Raw genomic sequence first — 19,190 nt, forward strand, 5'->3', positions numbered from 1 at the left:
ACTTTTTCCTTTTGATTTGCAAATTAGTAAGAACTGAGGACCTTAATGGTCCTGGCATGCTAGCTTGTAGTTACAGAAAGAAAGACCTAGTGATCTACTTTTGAAAATTAGGCGATGAAAACCCTGTGGATCACAACAGAATATTGTCCATTAGAGTGCTAGAAGATGAGCCCCCTAGGTTGTAAGACACTCAGAATACACAGTGGCCGTCAAGTCAGCTCTGACAACATGGCAACCCTGTGTACAACAGAACCATGTACCCAGTCCTGGGCCATCTGCATGATGATTGGTTTGTTTGGGTCCATTGTGCCGCCATTGTGTTAGTCCATCTCATTGAGGGTTTCCCTTGTTTTCACTGGCTCTCTTCTCTACCAAACATGATGTCCTTTGCTAGTGATTGGTCTTTCTCAATGACCAAAGTAAGCAAGTCAAAGTCTTGCCATCCTTGCTTCTGAGAAGCATTCCAGTTAAGAAAATCCTTAAATAACTAGCTCCTTCTAAAAAGTTACAGATTCATAGAATATTTGAGTTATCAGAAGTCTCTTGGCCAGTCCCTTCAAGTTACAGTGGAAGAAACTGGGTCCATTCTGTTTGTTCCTCCGCTTGGTGCCTTTTGCCTTTAAGTCATCCTGGTGGATAACAGTTTTACTTAATCAAATGCTGTCCAGGTCCATACATAAGGTTGCTATGAGTCGGAACCGACTCGACAGCACCTAACAACAAACAACATCCAGACCAAAGAACAAATCTGTCTTGGAAGAAGTACAGCCAGAATACTCCTTAGAAGCGAGGATGGTGAGACTTTGTCTCACTTTGGACATGTTATCAGGAGGGACCAGTGCCTGGAGAAGGACATCATGCTTGGGAAAGCAGAGGTGAGCAAAAAAGAGGAATACCCTGAATGAGTTGGATTGGCACAGTGGCTGCAACAGTGGGCTCAAACGTAACAACAATTACAAGAATGGTGTAGGACTCAGAAGGATTTTGCTCTGTTGTTCATGGAGTCAGAACCAACTCAACAGCACCTAACGATATCTAGGTCACATTCTATGCCGAATTTCCTTTATAAGCAAAGTAGCAAGTTTATAATACTTAAAACTATTTTCCGTTGTCTAGTGAAAACATTGAAATGCAGAAGTGACTTCATCTTCTGCCTGGAAAAAAATACCCTAAATATTCTCAAAGACATCTTTAATTTTCTTCACTTCCGGTATATGTAAAACCTGTTGCTGTCAAGTAGATTTCCACTCGTACTGACCCTATAGAACACAGTAGATCTGCCCCATAGGGTTTCTGAGGCTGTAATCTTTATCAAGCAGATTAGGTAAGCAGCCAAGCGGTTAACCATTGTACCCACCAGGGTTTCTTCTGTTATATGTAAGCATGTAGCTTAATCAGCTTTTGGTTATTTGAACATTATAGGTCTCTGTTAAGCAGCAGAATCCCTTCATAAAGAACAAAGACTTGATAAAGCCTTGCGTGGACATTTTTACTTACTAAGTCTGACAGATACATTCCCTGTAATACAGCATCAGAAAGCAGAGCACCTGTTGTCCCATACTATCTCAGCACGACATGAACATTTGTAGTTTGAATTATGGCTCAGTTTTTTTCTCTTAGACTTTTAAAATCAGAAGTGTTTGTTTATTAATATTTTTACTTAATTTGGTAATTTTAAAAACCTGTTCTCCTACTCATTGACTCTAGCTCAAGGGCCTATGTAGTAGTTCCCCTTGAATTTAATGCCAAAAAACATTCTTTGAAGAAACGTTGTTTTTCTTTATTTCCAGTAAGCCTAGAGTTATACCTTCATCACCAGTTTATTAAAAAGTAGCTTATCTGTTGTATCTGGTAACATGTGTTTAGCTCTAAAACGAAAAAACGCCAGTTGCCATCAAGTTGATTCAGACTCATGGCGACTCCACGTGTATCTGAGTAGAACTGTACTGCATACGGTTTTCAGCAGCTGAGTCTTTGGAAATAGATTGCCAGGCCTTTCTTCCAAGGAGCCTCTGGTGGACTCAAATCGCCAGTCTTTGAGTTCGCAGCCAGGCACTAACCATTTATGCCACCCAGGGACTCTCTGTTTATCCCTAGGCCCTATTAGATAAATATTTAAAACGGTGAAAAAGTAAAAGATGTTAAATTGATATTTAAAAATGGATTTTCTCTTTTGAATTAAGACATTCACTATTTAAATTGTAATTATTATGTATTTTTTACTTGCGTGTTTTTTACTTTAATCATAAGATAGTACTTTAGTTACTACCTGAAAGGTCGGCAGTTCCAACTCATCCAAAGACGCCTTGGAAGAGAGGCCTGGCAATCCGCTTTGGAAAGATCACAGCCGTGAAAGTTCTACAGAGCACAGTTCTGCTCTACACAGATGGGGTCACCATGAATCAACTCAACAGTAACTAACAACAACTGACTTTTGAAAAATAAAATTGATATTATTTGCTCTAAAAACATGTATGGAAATTTCTTTTTAGGAGAACCCCCAATCAAAAGAAGCTTGTTAAATGAATTTGACAGGATAGTAGAAAATCAAGAAAAATCCTTACAAGCTTCAAAAAGCACTCCAGATGGTAAAATTTGCTTTTTATTCTTACCTTTTCCTCCTGTGTAGGTAATACACATGATATCCAGAAAGTTACCTTTTTCATTTCTTTTGGGTATTTATGTAATTGGGAAATAATTTATACTCTAGTTTAATCGTTAAACTTACATCTTGCCTTGTTTCTTAAATGAGCTTTTCCTTCATAATGCCTGGTAGGATGCAGAGGGTCTCCATAAATAAGAAGTGTGAAGTGATTATAAAATGATGGCATTTTTGGATTTTTTTTTTTTAAGCTAGAAGAATTCAGTGAAAACCTGTTGTAGTAAAAGCTCAGGTTTCAGAGCCCAGTCAGGCTTTCGACCCCACCATCCACCAGGATCACTGTTTTCCTCCAGTAGGTCACACAGTGGTCTCCGTGGTGCCAGACCCAGCAGACGTTTCTCAGCCCTCGTTTGACTCCACGTTCCAGCAACATTTGCTTACTCTTCTTCAGACCACCGCACTCTCTTGCTTCTCTTCCTGTATCACTGGCTTCTCCTCTCATTCTTTGCTGGCTCTTCCTTATTCTTTCCTTATTCTAAACATCGGAGAGCCCTAGGGCTCTGTCCTTAGCTCTTGTATCCACTAATCCAGGGACCAGCAAAGTTAACATCCACAGCCCTAGCCTGTCCCCAGAACTCCAGGCTTACTTGTCCATTTTCCTGCTTGATACACCTCTGTTTGGATGGAGTTCTTATCCACATCTCACAGTTAAAATGCCCAGTGCCGAACTGATTCCATCCCGTTCCCAAACCTACTCCTGCTGTTGTCTTTCTCTTCTCAGTAAGGAGCAGTGCCATTGAGCCAGGCGATCACGTCAAAACCTTGATGTCATCTTTTACTCTTGTTTTCCTCACAACCCACATCCAGTCCATCACCAAGTCCTGCAGGTTCTGACTTCAAAATGTAACCAGAATCTGGCCAATCCTTCTCACCTCCACCTCTGCCCCTTCAACTATGATAGCTTCTAACTGATCTCCCTACTTTTGTCTTTGACCACCCACCTGCCAGGGCTACCTTTCAGCACAGCACAGAGCTATCCTTCTGACACAAAAGTCAGTCATGTCACTTGGCTGCTTAAAGCGCCCCATGGCCCCTGTCTCATTTACACTGAAATCCAAAGTTCTGTTGAGTCAATTCTGGCTCATAGCGACCCTATAGGACAGAGTAGAACTGCCCCGTAGAGTTTCCAAGGAGCGCCTGGCGGATTTGAACTGCCGACCTTTTGCTTAGCAGCCGTAGCACTTAACCGCTACGCCACCAGTGTTTGAAAAGAAATGAAATGTGTATAAGTATTGCTCACTATTTCTCGAGTTTGGATGAGAAGAGTTCAGATAGTGAGGGATAATTGTATTAAACTATAGAGGCTTAGCTCTGAAACACAAAGGAGTAAATCCCACAGGGAATCAGCATTTTGGGGTTCTCTAACACATCTCTCAATGATAGAGATTTGGAAGTTATCTTAAAGGTGGAATGGGTGGTGGGAACATTGAGTTAATGTGAACAGTGGTGGAATATTTTGGAAAAGGATAGCGATAGTGGTGGCACCACATGGAAAACGTAATCAGCGTCCTAAAACGTAAATGTGGAAGTCGTGTTGGCGAGCGTTTTGGGGTGTATATTTACACCACAATATTTAATAAAAAAAAAAAAAAAGAATGGATTGAATGTGCAGAAAGCTGTCCGTACTTCTGTTTTTCTTTTCTTCCTTCTGACTTAGCGGCTCTGAAACCTTTCTAACAATGAAACTGCTAAGGAAAGTTTAAGAATTCTTTGCGATTGTTCTTGTCCTTAGAACATGTATTATTATGGGTTTACAGAGTACTGTGTTCAGATGTCACCGGAAGTAATTCTTCTGTGTGTTGTTACCAATTTAATAATTAGATTACATTCGTTTCCATTTTTAATTTTAGGGTTTGCTTTTTTTTTTTTTTTTTAATTTTGCGTTTGAATGTGTAAAGCATTTACATAGTTCACTCAGAACTCTGGAATGGCGTGCTTGGAGAAGTCTTGTTTCTATTTCCTGTCCTCTCCATACTCTGTACTGTTTACCACTTCTCCATTTCTTGCTCACTGTAGGTAACCATTTTTAATAGTTTTCAGTTTATCTTTCTGGGCTAAATTTATGCTGATTTCATCTGTGTTTATTTTGTTTTTGTTTTTTGTATTTATGCTGTTTTTTTTGTACATTTGCACTTCAGTTAATTTGGTGTATAGTTTTTATCAGATTGTGAATCCAAGATTTCTTTTGTTTGCTATTCACTGAGCATCCATTAGATGCATTGAAAATTTAAAAGTCTATAACTGCCTCAAATCTTCTGTGTAAATATTTGCAATAACGTGTAATAAACTTGACATAGGAAATAAAATCCCCCATTAGAGTTTCAATAATATATAATGCAAAATGTTTTTTTCTAGGCACAATAAAAGATAGAAGATTATTTATGCATCGTATTTCCTTAACACCAATTAGCTGTGCACCAATTTGGTAAGCCATCTTTAATTTTTGTTTTAATTCTAATGATATAATGAGGTAGGGATAGTCTTTTTAATAAATATTTTTTAAAATAATGTCCACCTTATGTCACTAACATGGAGTAAAAAAGTCTTGAAAAGATGGACCAGGATTCAAAACTCCTGTACGTATGCGTCAAGCCCTGGTGGCACAGTGGCTAAGAGCTGTGGTGAGCTACGGCTGCTAACCAAAAGGTGGCCAGTTCAAATCCACCAGCCGCTCCCTAGAGACCCTATGGGACAGTTCTGCGCTGTCCTATAGGGTCACTATGATTCAGAATACACTCGACGGCAACAAGTTTGGTTTTGGTATATATATATGTATGCAAAAGCTGGACAATGAATAAGGAAGACTGAAGAAGAATTAATGCCTTTGTATTACGGCGTTGGTGAAGAATATTGACTATACCACGGACTGGCAGAAGAACAAACAAGTCTGTCTTGAAAGAAGTACAGCCAGAGTGCTCCTTGGAGGTGAGGATGGGGGAACTTCATGTCACATACTTTAGACATTTTCTCAGTAGGGACCAGTCCCTGGAGAAGGACATCATGCTTGGTCAGGTAGAGGGTCAGTGAAAAAGAGGAAGACCCTCAACCAGAGGGACTGACACAGTGGCTGCAACAATGGGCTCAGGCATAACAATTATGAGGATGGCACAGGACTGGGCATTGTTTCATCCTGTTGTACACAGGCTCACTGTGGGTTGGAACTGACTCGATGGCACTTAACAACATACTTCTGTTAGTGCTTGATGGTACGATTTGTATCATCTCTCTTTTTTTTTTTTTTAATTTCATGACTAGACAGATTTTATTCCAGTTTTTTGGATGAGATACAGAGATTGAGAGAGATTAAGGAAATTAATTACTCAAAATCAATTAGCAAAAAGATGGCAGATATTGAAAATAATCCTTTTATCTCTCTTCCCTCTCAAAACCCCCTAAGATTAAGACTTTTATATATATATATATATAAAAACCCCTAGGACAAAGGTCAGAAGAAACAAACAACAACAAAATTTTGGAAGCCAGAAAGCAGAGGGATGACTTGGCAAGCCTAAAAAAGCTTTAGAGTCAGCAGAGAGGCCACTCAGCTTCCCCTGAGGGCCCAAGAAAGACTCAGAAAGTGGCTGCGACATGTACTTCTGAAGACAAGTTAGAAAATAGGAAGATTAGTAGACAGTTTAGGAAGCATCTGGCATCTCTGTCCCTCCCTACAGCAGGCAGGTAGTTATCCTTCTTCCCCAAGAAGACCAGAAGTTTGTTCTCTGGAGAAGACCAATTGGAGGGATTCTGAATTCAAGGTGAAGGGGGCACTAGGCACAGTTGAGGGAAAGGTCCTGAAAACAGACTAAGTAAAAGTTTACATACCAAGTAGCCCCCTTCCACCCTGGCTCCCAAATGCTGGCAGCCAGCCCTCTGGGCAGGATACTGGAAGATTTTTCTCTCGGGAATGTGACCAGCCCAACAGAAAAGACCTAAAAATATTGACAGTTGGAGATACGCCAATGAAACAGCGTAGCCAGATCACCAGACAGTGAAGCCAGCAGCTGACAAGGCCTGCCAGCACACAAGCTTCCAGTCAGCTCTTTACTGCTTCACTGTTAAATATGAACCATCTGCCATCACTAGCCACTGGAAGAAAGCTGCTGTGAAAGATGGTAACTAAAATACAAAAACCACAGCAGACAAAAGGGGAGTGAGGGGATATAGAGGAAATAGGCCATGCAAGTAGGAGAAGACAAATTCCAAAAAAAAAAAAAACAGTATTCTAAGATAAGATACTACAGCTTTGAAATAAGAGGAAGTTGTAAAGAGCTCTAAGAAATTAAAAATAGATTAATTCAGTAGAAGAGAAGATAAAAGTCATGAAAGCTCCGAGAATGTAGAACAAAAAGAGAAAAAAAGTTGAGGAAAAAGGAATGAAAAGATCGGTCAGTCCTGTGGGTCTGGATACCTGAAAATTCAGAGTTTGTGAAAGAAGGAAAAGAGAAATGAAAAACGAGAAATTTTCAAAGAACATATTTAAGAAATTTTACCGCTGCTAAAGGGCATGACGTTCCTTGATTAAGAAGGTCCATTGAGCAAATTGGCTGCAAGAGATCTATTTAAAATATTAAAAAGTAAAGATGTCGCCCTGAGGACTAAGGTGCGCCTGTCCCAACCCATGGAGCTCTCAGTCGGCTCATGTACATGCAAAGCTGGACAGTGAGTAAGGAAGACCGAAGAAGAATTGATGCCTTTGAATTGTGGTGTTGGCAAAGAATATCGAATATACCATTGACTGCCAAAGGAACAAACAAGTCTGTCTTCGAAGAAGCACACCCAGAATGCTCCTCAGAAGCAAGGATGGCGAGACTACATCTCACATAGTTTGGACATGTCAGGAGGGACCAGTGCCTGGAGAAGGACATCACGCTTGGTAAAGTAGAGGGTCAGGAAAAAAGAGGAAGACCCTCAAGGAATTGGAGGGACCAGTGCCTGGAGAAGGACATCATGCTTGGTAAAGTAGAGGGTCAGGGAAAAAGAGGAAGACCCTCAAGGTGTTGGAGGGACCAGTGCCTGGAGAAGGACATCATGCTTGGTAAAGTAGAGGGTCAGGGAAAAAGAGGAAGATCCTCAAGGAGTTGGAGGGACCAGTGCCTGGAGAAGGACATCATGCTTGGTAAAGTAGAGGGTCAGGGAAAAAGAGGAAGATCCTCAAGGAGTTGGAGGGACCAGTGCCTGGAGAAGGACATCATGCTTGGTAAAGTAGAGGGTCAGGGAAAAAGAGGAAGACCCTCAGGGAGATGGATTGACACAGTGGCTGCAAAAACGGGTTCAAGCGTAACAAGAATTGTGAAGATGGTGCAGGACCCGGCAGTGTTTCTTTCCGTTGTGCATGGGGTCGCTATGAGTCAGAACTGACTTGATGGTACCACAATTAGGCGCATCAGTGTGGAATTTTAGAACGCCAAGGACAAAGAGGAACCTCAGATTTTCTAGAGGAAAAGAAAAGCAGGTTTCTAATAAAGTTTTGAGAGCCCTAATAGTATATATCGGAAACCCAGGTGGCATAGTGGTTAAGCGCTACAGCTGTTAACCAAGAGGTTGGCAGTTCAGATCCGCCAGGCGCTCCTTGGAAACTGTGGGGCAGTTCTACTCTGTCCTATAGGGTCGCTATGAGTCAGAATCGACTCGACGGCAGTGGGTTTATTTTTGGGGGTTTTAATGGTGTGTATCCTTTCATCATCAACAATGGAAGCTAGAAGAGTGTAGATGCTGTAATATATATTATATCTGCCTTCAAAATTCTGAGAGAATAATTTCCAAGCTAGAATTCTGTCACTGGCCAAAATGTCAATTAAGTGTGAGGGTAGACATTTTTCGGGTGTAAAATACCGGAAGATTTCTCTCCCACCTCTGTCTCGGAAAGCTAACCAACATAAGTACATAAATCAAGGAGGAGGAAGACGTGGGACTTAAACAAGAAGTCATACAGGAGAGGCCCAGGGAGTCGTCAGGTGACCACAGCTAGGTGGCTAGGCTGGAGAGGTAGCTAGACGGCTTTGGAACAGGAGACCAGAGGGCCCTGGGACAGTTTTTGCCAACAAGGTGAAATTAAGCATACCTCATATTAAGAAACATTCTTGGTAAAGATGATGAATTGAACATAACACTCATCTACTTTCACTGCCTTCCAAAATTTTACCAAAACAAAGTGAAGGAGCATGTACACGCTGCGCACACACCAAGGACGGGGAGCAGGAGAGGAGCTAAATTTCTGAAAGCGTGCAAGCGAAAACTGAACTGGTAATGGAGGAAGTGGAGCCGTTTTACACTGAAGAAACCTCAGAAGTCCAGGAGTCAGTGATTTCAGAAATCTTCAGAATTGGATGTTGGAGAGGGAAGCAGCCATGTTAAGGAAGGAGGAAATATGTTGAAGAAACAATCAATTCCTCTCCTTCACTTGGTGAAATTGGTCCCCTCTACGGAAAGACTAGAGTCTTATTCTCCAGAGAGGGTACAAACGAGGGTCTGTTCACCGGGAACACAGTAGGTACAGTTGAGGCCGGAAGTGATGTTCTGAAAGCAGACGGAACAAGTTAACGGAATGTTGAGGGCTCCCCAGAAGACTCTGCCCCCGCTCAGCTCCTAGAGTGCCGGCGGCTGAATTTTCACTGCTAGAAGTTCCCAGTTAACCAGTCAACAAAGTAGCTTACCATCAGCAAATTCTACCTATGTACCAGGAGCTTCCAAGAGCATTTTGGCCCCCAGCTCTCAGGAGTGTAGAAACACGCGATTACCAGACATCAGAAAAAAAATAAATAACCTTGGAAGATGCATTATTCCAGGAGAAGAGAAGTATAAGTACACGTAAGCACATACTCCGTATGCTTTACGCAAATTTGGCACACCCAGCTGCAGGTTGTGTGCGTGTGTTGTAATGGAGATGCTAAATGTTGACGGAGTTGGGAAGATGGCCAGTAGCGAGAGGACCTGTGTGTCTGCGCAGTGAGGTGTCGACAAAGAGCTACACCTCCATTTCTGTGAGATGGTATATCCGTAGAAAAAGTCCAGAAGAACCAGTTACAGGGATGTCACTTACAGATAATGGATGAAGTATCAATAAAAACATCTGAAAATGCTGAAAATCTTTTCTATCTGGCAATGCTTTTAAAACCCAAAGATTTGGTTTAAGTTATTTTAATGTTACCTTTTCAGAAATAACTGTGGCATCGTTTTAAAAAGTTAATGAACAGTATTTCCAGAATGCAGTTTTCAGCAGGATACAAATATACATGCTTTGAGTGTAGAAAGCTAGGAGATGTTTTTGGTTTGTTTTCATGTATTTTTCGCAAAAACAGGTTGTAATATTAAGAAGGAAGTAAATTCTTAGTTACTTATATGTGTATTACCCTAATTTACGTATTAAATGGGAAAAGTTTTAGGCACTGAACAAATACTTATGAAGCACCTGCTCTAACTCCGTGATACATCCTGTGCTGATGAGTACAAAGATAAATAAGTCAGATTGTTAGTAGGGAGCCAGGCATGAAAACAAGAATTATAATGTAACAGAACACAGACACAAAACGGTGATGTGAGAATGCAGAAACCTGGCTTCAGGGAGAGGTAAGGCTGGGGACAATGTCCTAAGGTAGGTAGGGCTTTCCAGCCAAGTGGAAGGAGCACTGTGAAAAGGTATGAAGAGGTGGAGGAGAGATGAATAAGTGAAGTAGTGGGGTTCCTGCGGAGACTGAACTCTTAGGCGGGGTCCCCAGTACAGATGAAGGTGTTGCTTGTAGAAGAGAGGACGGATGAGTGTTTCTCTGGGAAAGGAGGTAAGAAGCCTGGTAGAAGTAGGGGGGCCGGATGCAGCACCCACACTGCACAGACTCTCGTCTATTACGGGAGAAGATGGTGGAGCTGAGAGGAGGGGTGTGAGGACGTAGAAAAGCCTGTGGTGGCTTGGAACGGCAACCGTGACGAATGCAAAAGCCTTAGCAGAACAGGACTGCCATGTAGCATTTGAGGGTGTGCGAAAAAATCCGTATCTCTAAACTTGTATATGTGTCCACTTACTGGTGAAAAGTCAAACTCTAAATATAATTTTTCTCCCCATTTCAGCACAACTGAAAAATGGCAAGAAATACAGAATCTGAGTTTTACCGCGCCTGGTCAGGAATATCTATCCAGGTCCCATTTGTTTGAACACTTGGCTTTGGAAAAACCTTCGAGCAGTTTATCGGTTTCAGGACAGCCACCTTACAACGTTCCCGCCACGAGAACTGAAAAAGCGAAACACTCAGTTACTACAGGCAAACCGACCAAAGTCTTCGTTCCACCTTTTAAAACTAAATCACATGCTCAAAGAAATGAACAGTGTGCTGCCGGGAATGTTAATTTGGAAGAAAACAAACAAACACAAAAAAGTGCCGTTAAGCTTGGCTCTGGTGATAGTGAAAATAACATTAATGAAGGTGGAATTCATCCATTTAACAAAAATAACTCCCATCAGGCAGCAGCTGTGACGTTGAGAGAGCGCGGGAAGGAACCACTAGGTATTGTAGGAGAATTCAGGCAGCGCATTCCTGCCTTTGGCTTAGATATTTCTCTTATTAAATAATGTCCCCAGGTTTTCCCCTTTTTGTGATTAATAATTTCAAAACCTTTTTAATGCTTCAGAGTTTTCTAAGTCCAAAGAATAGGTTAAATTGTTTTTTTTGTTTTCTTTTCAAAAATAACTTCTTGTTGAACATAAGTATTGCGCGTGCAATCTGGGACTGCTAGACTAGAATATATTTTTTATCAGGCTACTAATTTTCTTCCAAGTTTGAGATAAAAATAATTGATATATTCTTTATACAACTTTACAAGTTGGGAAACTTTTTTCATGCTTGAAGATTTAAAAAGAGGAGAGGAATACTTTCTCTTTATTTAAAATATAAAACGGATGGGTTGTGCTTTTAAAATGTTTTAGTCCATTTAATTGTTGCCTAATTATTTATTCTTTAATAGATTTAATTACAAATCTTCAGAATGCGAGAGATAGACAGGATACACGAATTAAAATGAAACAACGGCAGCGTGTTTGTCCACAACCAGGCAGTCTGTATCTCGCAAAAACGTCCACGGTGCCGAGACTGTCTCTGAAAATGGCAGTCGGAGGCCGGGCCCCCTCCACGTGCTCTCCTAAGCAGGTGTGCTTTTGTCCACAGTGCTTTATAGTTTTACAGCAAAGTATATTTTCTTTCATTGACTGGTATCTCCAGATTGTTTTATTCAAAGAATGAACGAGTGGATGCAGGAATGGATAATGAATCATGCTTCTAATCAATCTGAAGGACCCCTGGTGGCGCAGTGGTTAAACACTCAACTGCTGACCAAAAGGTGGGCAGTTCAAACCCATCAGCCACTCCACGGGAGAAAGACGTGGCATCTGTAAAGATTTACAGCCTAGGAAACCCTACAGGGCAGTTCTGCTCTGTCCTGTAGGGTCACTGTGAGTCAGAATCTACTCGACGGCAACTGATTGGATTTTTTGTGGTTAATCAGCCTAAGTGGGAGCCTCCCTCTCCTCGGCTTGCCTGCCTGTTCCTACCAAAGTCATCTGTGCTTCAAAATGAATGTTTCTCTTCCTGCATCAGTCTTACCATTTTGTTATTGCAAGGGCTCCCAGCTGGGTATTAGAGGGAAGTAGTCTGAGTGAATTTAAAATGAATAGCTCATAACCCTGAACTTTCTAAGAGCTATCTGCATTTTTAAAAGAGGGTTCTTGATTACTCACTACTCTCTAGGTAGAATTTTATGTAATAGAGGAATGAAATAATATTGGTAATATTAATAAACAAAAAAAACAAACCCATTCCCATCAAGTCGATTCCAACTAATAGCGGACCTAAAGGACAGAGTAGAACTGCCCCACAGGGTTTCCAAGGAGTGACTGGTGGATACGAACTGCTGACCCTTTGGTTAGCAGCCATATCCCTTAATTGCTGCACACCAGGGATCCATGGTAATATTAATAAAAAAAATTAACATTTATTGAATATTTTCTGTATGCTAGGCATTCTTCCAAGCACCTCACGTGTATTGGTTATATCTCACTTAATCCTCCCCACCACCTCAAAAGTAAGTCACCATTATTTTACATGACATTTTACAAACAAGAGGACTGAAACACAGAGAGAGTTAATTAGTTTCCCTGAAGTCAGTTAACTAGTGGATAGAAGAACCAGGACTCCAGAGCGAGGAGTCTGAGTTTAGACTCACCTCGTGCTCTGAACAAAGGAGCAGATGCTTTGGGGTTAGACGTGTGGGGGTGAAAGTTGTGTTTGAGTCGATTCCAACTCATAGCGACCCCATGTGACAGAGTAGAACTGCCCCATAGGGTTTCCTAGGCTGTCATCTTTACAGGAGCAGATCACCAGGTCTTCTCTCCTGCAGAGCTGCTGGCTGGGTTTGAAGCGATGACCTTTCGGTTGTCAGCGAAGTACTTAACTGTTGTGCCACCTGGGTTCCTTGGGGTGAAAGTAAGCACCCCAAGGTCACATCCCAAAAATACTGCTAGCTTTCACTGCTCTTTCCTTTCTAAGCTTTTGAGCTTGAAAGGTCTCTTCCAGCATTACTGTGTTTTCTTATACACACAGTGACTTGCTGTGCAGGTCCAGCAGGGGCAGGTGCTCGAGGGAGTGAACAAGGTGCAGCAGACCCAGTGTGGGGAGCATTTCTGTTAGTCTTTACTTCTCATAGTAATTTTTTTGTAGTGGATATTTTCATGTTTAGATCAGAAATGATTGGTAAATTCCGTTTGGCCTTGTTACACTTGAGTTTTTGTTTTATGAAATGTGTTTATTTTGTTTGGTTTTTGTTCTTCATTCCTTACCAGACCTCTGTGTTCTCTGTTTTGTGCAGCTATATATGTACGGTGTTCCTGAACATTGCGTAAAAATTAACAGCAAGACTGCAGAGTCTTTCCGGTTTCACGCTCAGGATTATTTTGGAAAGGAGGCCTTGTGGGCTGGAAAGGGAATACAGTTGGCTGATGGTGGATGGCTCATACCCTCCAATGATGGAAAGGCTGGAAAAGAAGAATTTTATAGGTACTCTGTGCAAAAAAACTTTGCGTTAACTTTGATATATTCCACCATCCCTCTCTTCCCTCTTTTGTTGCTTTCCTTATCTCTTTTGAACTAAAATATTGACTAGAAATCACGTTTTTATATACTGAATAATTTAAAATGCATTGTGGTTCAGGAGGCATTCCGTTGAAGCCATTCATAAGGTGAATTCTCTGTCTGGGGTATAGTGAATTGAGTAGCGTTTTCCTAAATTGGGGCATCTTCATGAGAGCAGTGGCCCTGCAGGGCGGGCGGAGCTGCCCCATTGGGTTCCCAAGGCTGTCATCTTCATGAGAGCAGTGGCCCTACAGGGCGGGCGGAGCTGCCCCACTGGGTTTCCACGGCTGTCATCTTCATGAGAGCAGTGGCCCTACAGGGTGGGCGGAGCTGCCCCACTGGGTTTCCACGGCTGTCATCTTCATGAGAGCAGTGGCCCTACAGGGCGGGCGGAGCTGCCCCATTGGGTTTCCACGGCTGTCATCTTCATGAGAGCAGTGGCCCTACAGGGCGGGCGGAGCTGCCCCACTGGGTTTCCACGGCTGCCATCTTCATGAGAGCAGTGGCCCTACAGGGTGGGCGGAGCTGCCCCATTGGGTTCCCAAGGCTGTCATCTTCATGAGAGCAGTGGCCCTACAGGGCGGGCAGAGCTGCCCCATTGGGTTTCCACGGCTGCCATCTTCATGAGCAGATCGCCTGGTCTTTCTTCTGCAGAGCCACTGGTGGGTTGGAGTGGCTGACTTTTTGATTAGCAGCTGAGTGCTTAACCACTGCACCACGAGGTCTCTTGAATATAACGTAGACACACTGAAAGCTAAACAGAAATCTTTTTAATACCAGATAACTAGAAAATTTCATGCCCCGAAATGTTAACTGTTTAGGAACTCCGTAGCCCCTTCCAGTACTAATGGTTACACCAACATCATTTAAACTGTGCCATCAGGGACGCCCCATCTCATGCCGGCGGCAAGAGGTGAGAAACTTCTCTTCAGTGCCCTTTAAAAATTTCTCTGCATTTTTCCAAAACTTACAGTTTTGGGGAAGTGTGAGAACCTTTATTTTGTCCCGTTAAATTAGAGGTCTTTATATGTTTTTTGAGTATTTTAGAGCAGGAAAGTAACGTACACCTTGCACGTGTCTCATGTAACAAACATCTGCTCTAAACTTTAGCAGAAAGAGTACGGTTTACGGGCTGTGTTGGGTGCTCTTACTCAAACAGACTGCGTAGTTCAGAGGTTAACAGCTACCACCCTATCATCAGGTGGGCGGCATTCACAGTTGAGTGTTGAAGCTGATCAGTTCTCACTGGTGGTTTTTTGGTTCAGCCAGCGGTGGTTTATTGAGCACCTGCTGCGGGCCGGGTCCTGCTCTGGAAGCAGGCAGTTGCTGTCCAGCTGAGCCCAGCTCACAGCGACCTCGTGTTTACCAAGGTAGAACTGTGCTCTGTAGGCTTTTCAATGGTGGGTTTTTTAGAAGTAGATCACCAAGCCTTTCTTCCAAGATGCTTCTGGGTGGACTTGAACCTCCAGTCTTTTGATTAGCAGCTGAGAGTGGTAACTGTTTGTACCACGCAGGGACTGTTCTGGGTACTATGAATAACAAAATAAAGAAATCCCTGCCCTGATAAGTTGTGCCTTCTAGTGTAGGGTTGGGTGGGGGGTGGGGTTGGGTCCCTGGGGGGTACAAACAGTGAAAGAGCTCAGCTGCTAACTGAAAGGGTGTCAAGTCCACTCAGAGGTGCCTCTGAAGAAAGGCCTGGCTATCTAATTCCAAAAAATCAGCCATTAAAAGCCCTGCGGAGCACAGTTCTGCTTTGACACACATGCGTAGGAACCAGCCCGAGGGCAGCTGGTTGGTTAGTGGGAAGAAGCAGAAAATAAACAAGTAACTTGTACAGCAGGCGATAAGTACCGTGAAGACAGAGCAAGCTGGAAAGGGGCTTGGAAGAGCTGGGTGAAGAGAGGTGCAGTGTTAGAGTACGCAGTCAGGAAGTCTTCCGTGTGTAGGTGACGTTGATCAGTGACCTGCAGGCGGTCGGCACGAGCGAGCACAGTACTGTCTGGGGAACCTCTGATGAACGGGAGATGCAGGGGGTGGGGGCAGCCGTAGAAGAGAGGGAAGCCAGCGCGTAAGCGTTCACCCACAGTGATGGAGAAGGCAGAGTGTGCAGGTACAGTGCTGGTGAGTGGGTCAAGGAAGCAAGCTGTCAAGTTGTTTTCTTCATGGGAGGATTGGGAGTGGGGGAGGAAGGGGAGTCAGGGAATTGAGAAGAAAGGGAAGATATCAAGGAGAGCACCGGGACTAGGGAAGGGAATTCTTAGGTGTGATTTTCAAAAATTATCTCCTCAATTAAAAAAAAATCTAAGTTATAATTATTTTAAATTAAGGATCTCATTTTCCAGGAGACACATACATGAGTTGAAACCTGTGTGTTGATGTGACTATGTTAAGTGAATTGTGATGAGTGTGCCATTTTGGTACGTATCAAACCACTCTCTGAAATTATTTTATCACGTTTATCACATAGAAAGGTATTGCTGAATGATTTTGTACATTGTAGCGTTTTGTACAGAGCGTATTCACAGTCTGAGTTCAGTGTCATCTCGTGTGATTTGTTTTGTATTATTCTACCTTTATTTGTTCAGGGCTCTGTGTGACACCCCCGGTGTGGATCCAAAGCTCATTTCTAGAGATTGGGTCTACAATCACTATAGATGGATCCTATGGAAACTGGCTGCTATGGAGTTTTCTTTCCCTAAGGAATTTGCTAATAGATGTCTGACCCCAGAAAGGGTGCTTCTCCAGCTGAAATACAGGCAAGTGTCAAGCGTCCCGTGAGGAGCTCACACCCTGTGGGGTGCTTCTGTCTCCTGCACGGTCTGTGTCGGGTGCTACACAAGCAGCCGTCAGCGACAGCTCCCCCCATTCTACTGCTCATGCTGGGTGGAGATCGTCTCTCTTCACCCCCATGCCCTGACTTAGAGAACATAGGTTCACGCACCCCTTGCTTCCGCCTTCCCTGCCCACTCTGGGCGTCTGAGAAGGATATGAATTACTAATTTGATCCTCTAGTCAAAGATTGTTAATAAAACATTCTTGCATTTTTCTTGTTTTTTAATATTTAATCCATATTTTAATAATATAAAACTTTGCTAACTGCCAAATTTTAGATTCTTTTCTGTCTCGGTATTTCTTTGATAAAGGAATTTAATTTTAATTATTCACTGACCTTTTATGGTGAATTCTAGATTCACAGTTCCTAAAATGTGAATTTTCCTTTTAGATATGATGTGGAGGTTGATAGAAGCAGAAGGTCAGCTATAAAAAAGATAACGGAAAGGGACGACACTGCTGCAAAAACACTTGTTCTCTGTGTTTCGGCGATAATTTCATCGAACACAAATGTACATGAAACTTCCAACAGTACAACGAATAGTGTGGGTTCCAGAAGCGTGGCCATCCTCGAGCTTACAGACGGGTGGTATGCTATCAGAGCCCAGCTCGACGCCCCCCTCTCGGTGCTCTTGAAGAAGGGCAGGCTGGCGGTGGGTCAGAAGATCATCACGCATGGAGCAGAACTGGTGGGTTCTCCGGATGCTTGCACACCTCTCGAAGCCCCAGAATCTCTCCTGTTGAAGGTAAACCAAACTTGCCTGCACTCTAAGTAAAAGTCAGTTTACTGAAGTCCCAGAGGGGTTTTACGCCTGAAGTTGTACGTTCACATATGCACATTCTACATTTCCTGAAAACACTGCTAACCAAAAGGTAGTGCAGTGGTTAAGTGCTCTGCCGCTAACCGAAAGGTCAGTGGTTCAAACCCACTAGCCGCTCCATGGGAGAAAGATATGGCAGTCTGCTTCTGAAAAGATTACCGCCTTGCACCCTTCAGCCAAAGATTAGACAGGCCCATAATACAAAACAAGTAAAGGGGCACACCAGCCTAGGGGCAAGGACAAGAAGGCAAGAGGGATAGGAAAGCTGGTAACGGGGAACCCAAGGTCGAGAAGGGGAGAGTGTTGACATGTCGTGGGGTTGGCAACCAGCGTCACAAAACAATGTGTATTAATTGTTTAATGAGAAATGAATTTGCTCTGTAAACCTTCCCTCTAAAGTATAGTTTAGAAAAAAAAAAGATTTACGGCCTTGGAAACTCTATGGAGCAGTTCTACTCCGACCTACAGGGTCACTATGAGTTGAAATCTACTTGTTGGCAGTGGGTTTGGGTTTTGGAACCAAGTACGGCCTTGGAAACTCTATGGAGCAGTTCTACTCCGACCTACAGGGTCACTATGAGTTGAAATCTACTTGTTGGCAGTGGGTTTGGGTTTTGGAACCAAGTACGGCCTTGGAAACTCTATGGAGCAGTTCTACTCCGACCTACAGGGTCACTATGAGTTGAAATCTACTTGTTGGCAGTGGGTTTGGGTTTTGGAACCAAGAGGATGGGGCTTTGAACCCACCAGCTGCTCCACAGGAAAGGGATGTGGCAGTCTGCTTCCGTAAAGATTACAGCCTTGGAAACCCTGTGGGGCAGCGCTGCTCTGTCCTGTAGGGTTGCTATGAGTTGCAGTAGACTCAATGGCACCGATTTTTTTTTTTTTTTCAATCTTAGTATGAGAAGTAAATTCTTCATTCAATTAAAATTTTTTTGCTGTTTATGGGAGAGTCAGAGATCTGTCTTGTGCTAAAATAATGCCGTTGCAGTTAAAGAGCAGGAGTGGGTTTGCAGCAGATGTTGTGTTTGGTACCTGTGGCTTGTGCTGCCATCTCGTCCTCACAGTAACTGCTCTGCTTCTACCCAGATGCCTCCATCAGATCCAGCGTGATTAGAGAATTAGATTTCAATACTTCTTAAATACATAATAACAAAATACACCTTTCACCTCTATATTTTGACCTACATACATAACAGGACGTTGTCATGTTGAATGGTCTGCAATATTGCGTCAGAAATAGCTAATAATATTGCATATTCAGGTTCATTTTTGAAGTATCTTGTGGAGAATTCACTTCTGTTATATTCTGGATCAGCCTAATTCAGGGAAGCATCTTACGAATCAAACATTTTTAAGATAAAGAGATATGTAACTTGTCATTAAGTCTGTATTGGGTTGCTTTTTACTGACAGTATTCAGTCAAGCTGAAACAGGCATTTGTTTTATGTTGCTTAGAATATCCAGGTAGCAGTGGCATCATCTTTTTGTTAGTTTTAATTTTATCAAAGCAGTGTTGTTGTTAGGTGCCGTCGAGCCGGTTCCAACTCATAGCAACCCTGTGTACAACAGAATAAAACACTGCCCGGTCCTGTGCCATCCTCACAGTGACATTACACCATTGTACTGAGCACGTAACAGGCTGTGATTACATTTCCTTTCCTTACAAAGTATTGCTTTCCCCCGGAGTCATTAACCATCTTGTTGCTTTGTTGTTCTTAGTTTTCTGTCTCCTTAGCACCAACTCGTTCCGACACAGGAGCT

The 19,190-nt window shown here is 42.7% G+C and overlaps 1 protein-coding gene across 1 annotated transcript in view; it reads left to right on the forward strand.

Moving 5' to 3' along the window:
• Nucleotides 1-19,190, forward strand: part of BRCA2 (BRCA2 DNA repair associated) — an 81,285-nt gene that overhangs the window by 34,497 nt on the left and 27,598 nt on the right. Inside the window, 7 exon segments of the mRNA XM_049853220.1 lie at nucleotides 2,493-2,588; nucleotides 5,018-5,087; nucleotides 10,724-11,157; nucleotides 11,615-11,796; nucleotides 13,511-13,698; nucleotides 16,359-16,529; nucleotides 16,997-17,351. Of these exon segments, the coding sequence (XP_049709177.1) occupies nucleotides 2,493-2,588; nucleotides 5,018-5,087; nucleotides 10,724-11,157; nucleotides 11,615-11,796; nucleotides 13,511-13,698; nucleotides 16,359-16,529; nucleotides 16,997-17,351 (1,496 nt within the window).

Source organism: Elephas maximus, chromosome 14 (assembly GCF_024166365.1).
Source record: "Elephas maximus indicus isolate mEleMax1 chromosome 14, mEleMax1 primary haplotype, whole genome shotgun sequence".
NCBI classification, from domain to species: Eukaryota; Metazoa; Chordata; class Mammalia; order Proboscidea; family Elephantidae; genus Elephas; species Elephas maximus.